Source organism: Mytilus californianus, unplaced genomic scaffold (assembly GCF_021869535.1).
Source record: "Mytilus californianus isolate M0D057914Y unplaced genomic scaffold, xbMytCali1.0.p SCAF_8, whole genome shotgun sequence".
NCBI classification, from domain to species: domain Eukaryota; kingdom Metazoa; phylum Mollusca; class Bivalvia; order Mytilida; family Mytilidae; genus Mytilus; species Mytilus californianus.
In genome coordinates, this window is record NW_026262734.1 from 88,025,052 (window position 1) to 88,036,977 (window position 11,926).

Consider the following 11,926-nt stretch of genomic DNA (forward strand, 5'->3'; position numbering starts at 1 on the left):
CTTACATTAATATAATCTAACAAAAGGTTTAATATACATCTATTTTAAATTAACTTGAAACCCTACACAAAATGTATCCACAACAATAGCTCAGAAGACTAAGTTGTCATTTATAGATCAATGACATTTCATATTAAACAATTATCATTAGTCCTTTTTTCAGATCTTCGAATGGAAGAATGGTTGGACTGAGCAAAAGGCAGTCAATGCCTGTGAATCATATTTCACAAAAACAAAACTGTTTACACTATGCAGCAAACTAACCCATACTAGTGATGTCGATAAGACGACATGTGTAGCCGATATATTCCCCTATTCGTTTACAGTGTTTAATTGAACCAAATACTGATAAATCATACATATCAAGGTCCGTTACACAACGTGTCCGCTTGAACGCACAATTTCAGACCATCAACCGTGGAGTTAAATCATTTAAATGTGATGCGATATCCAATCAAAATCAACATTGCAAACAAATTTTCATAAGAATCACAAACATTCTTATGGAAACCTGCAACTAGTGTTATCTTCTTATATCTGCTTGTTTTTGAAATATCATGGAATACCTGTTGAGCTCATACAGTCATACTTTAAAAGCGTACTTTAATTATTCTATCTGTTCGATTTAGATATCTGGTTCCGATGTTTTTTATCAGCGTCATTAGATTCAATGAAAGCATCTTGTTTAAATGAAATCAGAATGAATACAACTTTTTGGAAACCAAAACCAAAGCTTCAAACAACTACTGCACGCAACATTCAGCTAGACAGAAAAACACAATCAACCACAACATCAACAACTACAAGCAACTTGGAAATCGACATATCTATTCTGGATATAGCAGAAACAGTTTTAAACAATGATTGTCCGAACGATTGTTCTGAATCAGGGATATGTCAGCAAGGTAAATCCATGGTTTATTTTACAAAAAACAACGCGATTAAGTTTCAAACCGCTATTTAAATAACGTAAAAAAGCAAAAACATATAACAATTGTATCTCCGCTCACAAATTAGAAAACAAAACAAGAGAAAAATGTACATGCATACAAAAAAGACATACATGTACACAAATGTCAGAGAGCGTTCATGTTTAACCATTTTTTATCAACAAGAAAGGAAATGCTATCACGAGAAAAAACCGAACAAAATTGAAACATTTGGTATAAATTGACAGCGAAAACATTAAAAAATACCAAGGAGGAAATAAATCAACTTCAAAACGAATTTTTCGATTAGAGAAATAATCGTATACGTATTTTCACCAATCTCAGTATACATCTAATATGTTATTCCGATATGATGTTCCTCAAACATCAGTGGTAAAATACGAGTAAATTGGTTGTCAGCTTATCTGCAACGTCATGATTTATTACGGTTGTTCTAATCATATTCCCATGTCATCAGCTTTTTATGAGTATGGTTCCCAATCGGTGTAAATTAAGTCATTGAACGATCGACTTTAACTGTGGCGCAAGAACTTAATCAGCGATGGGAAAGTGCACGAATGAGAAAATCGTTAAAAAAATTGGACACATGACCAAACGATGATACGAGCTTGTAAAAAGCCCATAGTTCTAAATAAAAGAAATATTTATTAATTTTGTTCAGTAATCAGTGATAAGTAAACCAATGAATTTGATATAGGTCTAACATATTTATGTGTGGTTTGCATACACAAATCGGAGAAACGAATAGTTGTTGGAGACGATACACATCAACCTCATTAGTTTGACAGTGATTTTTGTGTATAAAAAAGATCGATTTCTCTTTTTCCGACAGAGACACATACACTTATCACATTTTCATGATCGTTTCACTTCATCCAAACTTGTCTACGTATGTGCATGTAACTAATTCAGTTTTCGTCGTCTTGTACGTCGATATCAATTGTGTGTTCAATGAAGAACACAGCTAAAAATTGCTTTCGTCTAGAGCGCTTCTATCCAACAGATTTGTCGTCTTTGTATTATTAGAATTAAAATATTTAAGAGGCTTACATTTATATTGATTGCACGTTCCAAGATAAGGTCACTACAATACATAGGAAAACAAAAGAAAAACAGGATATAAATCGTAAGATTTTTTGTAGAATTTAAATGTAATTATAAGAATTTAATGCCTCTCTTTGCAATTTAATAACGTTGTTAACGCGTTGATTTTGCGCACCTTTTGAGAACCTGTAATAAAAATCTATTTTTTGTTTTTTATAATACTATAATTAAAATAAATGATTAGATACTTTTACATAACGATCCTGCTGTGCGTTATATTATGAGAAAATACAGATTACAACGCAAGGTTAACATATTCATAAATACACGTACTAGTAATTTAAAAAGGAATGTTAAATAATTAGCACAGCAATCGAAAACAAAATTCATAGTAGACAAAAAATAAAGGCAACAGTAGTATACCGCGGTTCAAAAGTCATAAATCGACTGAGAGAAAACAAATCCGGGTTACAAACTAAAACCGAGGGAAAGACATCAGCTATAAGAGGAAAACAACGATACAACAGAAACACTGAATTGCAACAAAAAACAAACGACAATGCAACGCACACAGAAATCAACTATAAGATAACAACTGCCATTTTCCTGACTTGGTACAGGACATTTTAAGAAAAAATGGTGGGTTGAACCTGGTTTTATGGCTAGCCAAACCTCGAGCTTTTATGGCAATGTTAAATATACCACTAAAATGACAACATTACATGACAGGAATACAGTACAAATAAATGCAAGAACATTCAGGACAGAGAAATACACAAATAAACAATACAATAGTACATTTCGACTTACTAACAACAGAATAAAAACGAACACGTAAAACAACCCAAAACAGCACAACAGAACCACGAACTGTCCGCCACGTGACTGTATCAACGCCACATATATCAAATATCCTTTGTTGTGTTAAGTAGCAAAAATAATTTAATCAGTCATTGTAAGAAACCCTTACCGTCATTAAAATTAAAAGAAATACCGTATAGCGGGTTATTTTCGCGGGGTGTTAATTTTCGCTTATTTTGGCGGGCAAGGGGAAATCGCGAAATTAAATTCCGCGAAAATTTATGCATACGTTCGGTACTTTCTAATAGCTAAAGCGTTTTATAAACTATCTATTTTTCCCGTTCGTCGAATCAATAATGGTTTATGTTAATTTAACCAACATAAATGCGAAAGGCGATTGTTCCCAGGCTGTCAGGTGTTAATTAGTTAATTGGTTACATAATAAAATAATTAATAATATTAGAGTGTAAGGTACTATGTCAGGTATTTTATCCTTATTAATTAATGTCAAATTATATAAGAGTCGCAAGTCACTCATGATAATTTTATGATCTAATTAGTACATCAAAGGTCCGGTCAATTTCGTAACTAATCAACCGTAACATTTACCAGAGGTTTGTACACCTATGACAAATATCTAAGTACCGGTGTTCTATTGATTAACTGTATCAAAATATAATCAATAAATATAAAGACGTGATGCAGGTAAAACAATCATTTAACCATAACAATATAGATATTTTTTTATTATAGATCAATATGTGACACTTAAATAAACTATTATTTATCTTATCTCTCTATCTCTTCTCAATTTCTACAACTTTTTAACTGCAACCATTTCAGTATCCGCCAAAATATTTAATAGGGATTAAAGAATCCGCCAAAATAAAAACCGCCAAAATTTTTCGTATACTTTGTTGCCCCTAAATCGCGAAATTTTACACCCGCGAAAATAACCCGCTATACGGTACTTGTCAGCTAGAAACCGGCTGCGTCAAAACGACTACACTTCAACATGGTTTGTGTACAAGGTTTTTATGTGTCATACATGTACATTTGTAAAACTCATCAAGTTTATGATATGCATTCAGTTCCATATTCAAACGTCAAGTACAACTTGATGGTCCGGTAGAAGCGTTTTTGCCTCGCATACAGGAGGTTTTTGGCTCGCACAATGCCTGGGTTAAATAAAAAAAAACTTTTTAAAATTGGTATAAACTGCACTCGCTTAGCACGTGTCATTAGGGAGTGAGAGCAATTACTGGTCGGAAAGGAGTCGGAATAATGTTTCCGGGTAGGACAACACGTCTCCTTGAGGACGAATACCTTGTGAACTAACACGTAACATATGTGGCTGATTGTGTCGGTCTTGTGTAAAGCAGGGTAAATGTTCATAGTATAATAACATGTTATCGTCCTGAATATGCTTTAATTTTCTGTTGGACGTCAAATAGCCTTTCAATATAATCATTAATTTAATGTTGTATTTTTTTTAATTTACGTATCAGTACATTCTAATGAACTCAAAAGTTCAAATTAACCACATTCAAACTTGTAAAAGCATTTGTACTACAAACATATTCTAGGGATTTGTGAATGTGATGATGGATTCGAAGGTGCAGATTGTTCAGTTGACAGACGGAAAGGGCCCGAGGTATTCGGGTTGATTGAGGAATCATTCTGTGATTTATCGAAAAGGCCATGCTCTTTCATCTCAGTGTTTGGAAATCGATTTTATGCATCAGGAAATGTAAAATGTCGCATACTGGAAGCAAAGGTAAATATTCTAGACAAAATTTATTCAGAAAGAAATTCAATTAGTGAATGTATGTGATTGAATATTCTTTCCTCATAAGAAATGTATTGCACCAGACGTATACGTTTCACAATGTCTGCAACCGAATGTTGAACGGTTCACATAATGAAAAATTTAGTGAATTTGGCATTGGAACCATAGGTCATCAAATCCCTTTTTAAAGCCGTTTACAACGCTCAAAATCCTTTGTCGGATAATTGAAGCAAAGGTACGTATATACCATTTAAATAGATATTTAACATCAATTAAAAAACCGATTGCATGTAACGAAATATAAATCACATATTTCACATACATTGTGGTAATGCATGTAATGTATTTCTGGCAGCAACACACTTGCATGTTTCATCCTTGCATTGATTTTGTTAAAAACACAAAAAGGACCATGGTAATACAAATAACTATCAAAACGATTTTTGTAAATCAAACGGGAGCTTTCTGTCTTCAGCTCCGATGTTTTGCTAAAATTTATAATTGCTTGAGACTAAAACATTATGAACAAAGGAATGATTTGACCTAACAACTGTCCATTTTCCATCAATTTGCACGTAGCAACATTCCAGCAGCGTCTGCATATGAAATATATTTACCTCCTAGTTGATTCAGCATTCCAGATAGAGTTTTGCATCCTAGAGGAAAACTATTGAACCAAGGGTTCCAAATGGTAAATATGATTAAATTAAAGTCATACCAGCAAAATTTGTATGAACCAAATGACGAGTCATTGAACATTATGGAATTTCTGTGTCTCCGATGACGACGGATATATTCCAATTGTCGAAACCACTTTTTTCACAGATGTGACACCAACGAATGAGACTTATCACCGATTTTGTTTTCGCATAAGCAAAACGACCGACGTGTGCCACATGTGGAGCAAAAACTGCTTACCCTCCTTGACCACCTGAGATCACCACAGTTTATGACGGTATTCGTGTGGCTTAGTCTTCAGTTCTCTGTAGTGTTTATGGTCTTGTTAATCTGTTCATCGGTTTTTTTTTGTTTTGTGTTTTTTTTTGCCATGGAGTTTACGCTGTTCCTTTGGCATCGTCCTCTTTTTCGAAAGCCGAAGCAAATTTATCGTATTAGCATACTGGATAAACTGACTATTTTGAAAAAATGGTGTATTTTTTTTCAGATCGAACTTAATGAGGTTAAATCAAAAACCTTAAATGTACCAACTGACGGATCGTTGATAACTTTCGCTGAAGTGAAATGTCCGCTAGAACAAATGGATGTCAATAAATCACAAACCTTTCTGGTATTGGATGCGTACATGGTGTCGGTCTCCTTTGATGCAATCAAGTATTCAACAGGTTCTCCAATAATAGTGTATGATTCTACGTGCACGATATGCAAGGACGTAAACGGTACCGTGGACTGTAGAATGAGGGTAAATACAATAGCAAATCTATTATAAGACTATACATGCCAGTTTCAATTTGGTTGTTGTAGTACTTTTGTCGCTTTATCATATGATATTTATTACTTTATATGTATAGTGTAAAAGGTGCAGTGATACATTTATATGAATTAAAAATCTAGCGATATTTAGTATCCAAACCAGTTGTAACCTGCATTAAATTATCTTCAATTGTCCTTTTTTTTTTACAAAACTCAAATCAATTAACTTAGGAAATCACGGAACACAAAGAATATCTATAAATAAGAAATTGTGAGTATCGTGCAGAATCTTTAAATATTACCTCGGATCGTTTTGTTCACATGGCAGTCAAGAATCTGTCCATTGTTCATTTCATTTGTCAGACAGGATTACTTACCTAAATATAAATATAGCTAGTTTTAACTATACAGTTTACATTTTTGGCAAAAAAAAATTTTACGTTTATAGGAAGATGTATGCGTTGTTGAGAGAAAATGCTACACGAAAGAACATGATATGTGCAAAACGTCCACGGAAGCCGAACTTAGTAAGCACACTACCAGTCCAGAAATACTGTACGAACCCAGTAAGCAGACTTTCAGTCCAGAAATACTGTACGAAACCAGTAAGCAGACTACCAGTCCAGACATACTGTCCGAATCCAGTAAGCAAACTACCAGCTCAGAAGTACTGTCCGAAACCAAGAAGCAGGCTATCAGTCCAAAAATACTGTACTTGGGTGTGGCTCTTGGAGGACTTGAAATAGTTGTTGTTCCAACGCTCCTTTTAATAAGAAGGTAATATATCATTTACAAATTAACACGTATACACATGTGGTACAGGAAAATGTCCGAAGTCTCTTATTTAATGAGACCATAAAAATTTGTTATATGTACAGTTTACATAAGGTTAGAAATTGTTAGACATACAATTGATGAATACTTGTGTATTTTTTAACATGCATTAAAATTCAAACAACGATAGCTTCTGCATACGTTCTTTTTAAAAACATGGCTTATATCTTCAGTAAAATTTGATCATCTATGAAACGTAAGGGTAATAAATGTATACATATTTCAACAAATGACATACCGGGTCATGGATAGAAGTTGGTGCTAAGTGTCTACGAATTGTTGTAAAATAAGTTAAACAAAATGAACAAGAGACAAAAGCGAACACGAAAAACCAAATATAAATTTATCGTACAAACTTTGGTTAAAGTTCAGGAATTAGGAGTTAACAGAACGAGTCTTCTGTCTTAGCGATGCACAATAATTGTTTTTGATTCAACATCCAAAATAGATTAATATATATACTGGCATGGTTATGTTTCATATTTATTTATATCGCTTTTTATAATAGAAAATCTCTTGTTTTTCAGGATGTGAAAAACTGCAATTATTCCTCAGAAATGCTTTGCTTCTATTGGCGATTGTGAACTATTATATTCATTTTATAGTTTATTTAGTGTATTATGTTTATCCTTATTTTATTTATTTTGTACTATGAAGGCGATAGTATTTATATCAGGTCCGAAGCTCCACAAGGTGGATTGATGCAATGCAAAATTGTTAACAGTTAAGCATGTTAAGGTAGCTGGGGTGTCTAAATGTTTGAAAATAGATTTTTCTAAACCTGCTGTAAAAGGTACTTTCAAATTTCAATATAAAATATTGGGGTCACGGACCTTGTCTTTTCGTTAAATTAAAATAAAATTAATAAATTCACAGTCATTGTACATGGTTTGTATAGGGGAAACCTAATTTTCCTTATTGAGGGATCATTTAACGATAGAATTTAAATTGCTAAAATTCAATGAGAAAATTACTTTTTATAAAGACTTCCGAAACATCAAATAAAAATAGGAGGCCTTTTTTTCTAGAAAAAAAAAAACCACAAATTATCCTATCAAATTCAATATCAATATCTTAAAATATTTTAAAACTAAACAAACAGTTTTGCAACATGCCAAGAAGGGATGCTCAGAAAAAGACACCCAGTCTACCTTAAGACAATTGATAAACTATCAAAACATAAATCATATAAATTTATTATAATAATATAATAACACTAATTAGTTTATTCAATTGTCTGTAATTATTGTTCAACATTCAAATATTTTTTATTTATTTAAGATATGTGTTTGCACTATTTGATTATTTAAAAAAAAGTGTTTACCCCATACCTTGTCTTTGTAAAAGTTAAATGAGAATCCGCTGACCGTTTCTGTGATATAATTTAAAGTTGTCGTAAATTAATCGAAAAATGAATGAGTCATGAATGTGCTAGCCATTTATATTAAAACATTGAGACGGTAATTGCTCAGCTTTTTACTCAAAAGCTTTATCGCTGAAGAATAATGTCTGCAGGTTTAAATGTTTTGGGAAAAACTGTTTTTAAATATCTATTTTTTTCAAGAAAATGGTACCACGCGTGTCTACGAGTGGATAGCCTTTCATATGGGCAAATTGTATTTGTAAATACAAGTTCTAAGTATTACATTAAACGAACAGAAGATTTAATGACCTCTTAAATAATATAAGTTTGTACTTAAATTTTGATTTAGGGCGCTTTTTATAAATTCTTTATTTATATAAAGCATGCAACCTCCATATCATAATGTATTTGACGTTTATAAATTATAATTGAACATACTGAAACAGAGCGTTTTGCTACATTGCTTGTAAAAATTAACATAAGTAAGTTTTAATTATATCTAGTAACACCATAATATAGTTACAACGAGGAACAGGAATACTGGAAAAGTTCAACATTAAGAAAGGAACTGATATTGATAAAAATGGGCATGTTATAGTTAAATGACAGAATATGAATGGAAACCATCAAAGGTTAATATTGCCATTCAGAAATTAACTGATAAAAAATTACAAGTTGAGGGTGCATGCTGCTTGAGCTATGGGCGTTTTTTTATTAATTTTGATTTGATTGTTATTATTATTATTAGTAGTAGTAGTAGTAGTAGAAGAAGAAGAAGTACTAGTAGTAGTAGTAGTAGTAGTGATTTGATTGTTGTTATTATTATTAGTAGTAGTAATAGTAGTAGTAGTAGTAGTAGTATTGTTTATATAACTAAAAAGGCAAAAGGTCAAGGTCAAGTTGATATGGAAAATGTGTTCGATAGACAGGCGTTCGTATTATTATATGGTATGTGTTTTTCCAATGTTGAAGGTCGTACCATGACCAATAGTTGCTTACATACATGTCAATTGATCTCTGGTAGACAGTTGTCTCATTGGCAATCAAAGCACATCTCTTCATTTTCATATTATCAAATTGTAATTTATGTACTGCTTACTATTTATCTTAATGTATTTTATTAGTACTAAAACATATACTTTTTCCACGTGTTCGTTTATTTTTTAATACAGATTATCTCCATTTATATTCACAATATCATACTTTAAAATACATGATATACATTGTTAAATAATCAACAAGTCCAGAAACTTAACTGCGAAATTCTTACAAATCGTTGTACACTATATGCGTCCTCCTAAAGCTAGATGGAGGATACTAAGGGGTTATGATCGATTCTAACAGTGTTCTCACCATGCAACAGGACGTAATAATTGCTCGAATACCATTTGGAGACTTTATAGCCAAATTATCTATAGTGTTGATTTAAATGTCTATTTCACTGAAAAAGAGAGACAGGAGCTCCATTGTACCAAATTGATATGCAAACACCTAAACTAGTGACAAACTGACAACACCTTAGATAAAATAAACGAAAACCAATCAAAAGGCAAATAACAGTATACAAAACAAAAGGCAGAAAACTAAAGTATTAGTAGCGAGAACACCACGGAACACCGACGGAAATCTCAGGTATTCCGGGACTTTTTTTAAGAATTTTTAAGAATCGATTTCTAATTCACACCGCCCGTAGATGTATTATAATTCTGACGCCCAACTTTAATTGCTGATAAAATTGATTTTAATGATTAAGAAAGAGATTTCACGGAGTAATTAGAAAAACCAAGCAATATAACGTTGCTTGTAAGGACACTTACGTAATTCAGGTATCCAATGCAATGAAGGAAGATCTACTTCTTCATCTTTGGTTTAAATTCCGATTCAATATAAAACAGACCTATAGCATATTACCAGGTCAGTGTGAACTTGAACCTGTTTTTGTAAAAAAAAGTTCGACATGGCCAGAAGCGTCAAGAAGAAAAATTGGTGTCGTGCTATGCATGCATTACCCGCCATTAAAATCCACGATTAGGGAGCTACCATTTGATTTTTATGGAAGGGGGGGGGGGGGGATGCTAGGATGAAAAATGTTGTCCTGCCTTTTTATTTTTCCCTCTATTCGGTCCTGCCTTTTTATTTTTCACTCTATTCGGTCATGCCTTTTTTTTTAGTTTATCCTGACTTTTTTTTTACATAAATTGTCATCCTGCCTTTTTTTTTGCAAATAATCTCATCCTGCCTTTTTTTTACTCAAAACTCCTGTCCTGCCTATTTTTTTTTCAAATGTCATCCTAGCCCCCCCCCCCCCCCCCCCCCCCCCCCATAAAAATCAAATGGTAGCTCCCTTAGTCGAATTTTACAATCGGCAATATGTTTGATTAGTGATTGGTTTCTGGTTGCTTAACGTCCAACGGTAAATATTGCATGCATGTTCAGGACGGCAACACATTCACAATACATACAATAGGTAGGTATACATCACGCACAACATAACGGACGCCCCACTTTGGTAAGGCTTTAACTGCCGGTAGGAAGAATACCAAGAGTGACTTTATTTCTATTTCACAGTCACCCTAGGAAATACGAAACATCTGTAAAAGTAAAAATAGATGACTATACTGATATCTAAAGATCTAAGACCGCGAACATACTTAGCTTTTGAGTTGATATAGCGACACATCGTATCGGTTAATCCATTAGCGATGGTAAAGAAAGTGGTAGTCGACATTTGGAAATGTGAAATAAACACGTTTGTCACAGTTTGAAGACGTCCATCTGTGTCAATATCCAGTAAAAAAAGATCAAGATTTGAAGCAGACTTCACTTTCGGAATAATCTTTTATCTTAAGTTCACCGGAAAATATGAGAGACAAACACTCACTGAAATGAGGGTTATTAAGTGACAGACAATCGTCAATGTATCTGAATGTGAAATTTAAGAACGTTGCAACTGGTTTTTTTTTCTTTCCTTTTAGTCTTTGAAAAAGTTTAGTATGAGTTCTTCTTCATCTGATTGTGCTGATAAGATATATCCATATACATTGGTCAAAAGCTAGAAAAGTACATAAAAGTAGGTTGGTTTCCTTCGTAAAATATTCAGTATGCCTTTGTAATATACAAATATTAAGTGTGTGCTATTTTAATTTCGTAGCGTTGGTTGAGTTTTCATAAGTAATGTTCTGACTAGTTATCTTACATATCAGCTCTCATGCGATTCCTTGCGAAGTATCCACCCAGACCGTTGCTACAGATTATCATGAACTTACATAAACTTCTGACGTTCGGTTCTGAAGAAAACACACATGATGCATATGATTCGTTTCAAGTTTGATATTTGAATTTAAATAATTAGTCCTTTTTGGGGAACTACAGTTTGGCTTTACTTTAGGTTCTTTTTATCAGTTCTTCCATCGTTTTGATAACTTAGGTTTTTGATTTTCAAATATTTCTACCTTGAGCATCACTGAAGAGACATTAATTGTCAAAATGCGCATCTGTTGCATAATTTTTTTAACCGTTAATGTTATTGTACGAGAATTAAATTATAAATCGATATAGAGTTTTAAATCTAATGAATAACCTATTGTAAATAACAAAACCGTGAAAATAATTATATTCATAAAATTATCGGGGGAGGAGGGACATATGTAATTATGTAAAGGAAATGAGCTGCTGGAATAGGTGACTTTTTCCTGTTTCATGATATGATAGGGT

General features: G+C 32.9%; 1 protein-coding gene across 1 annotated transcript; it reads left to right on the top strand.

Moving 5' to 3' along the window:
- Positions 1 to 633: 633 nt before the first annotated feature.
- On the top strand, positions 634 to 8,057 carry LOC127712194 (von Willebrand factor D and EGF domain-containing protein-like). Its single transcript, XM_052218493.1, has 5 exons — positions 634 to 905; positions 4,382 to 4,572; positions 5,750 to 6,004; positions 6,464 to 6,792; positions 7,377 to 8,057. The coding sequence occupies exons 1-5, from the start codon at positions 671 to 673 to the stop codon at positions 7,381 to 7,383; spliced, it is 1,017 nt and encodes a 338-aa protein (XP_052074453.1). The 5' UTR covers positions 634 to 670; the 3' UTR covers positions 7,384 to 8,057.
- Positions 8,058 to 11,926: the final 3,869 nt, after the last annotated feature.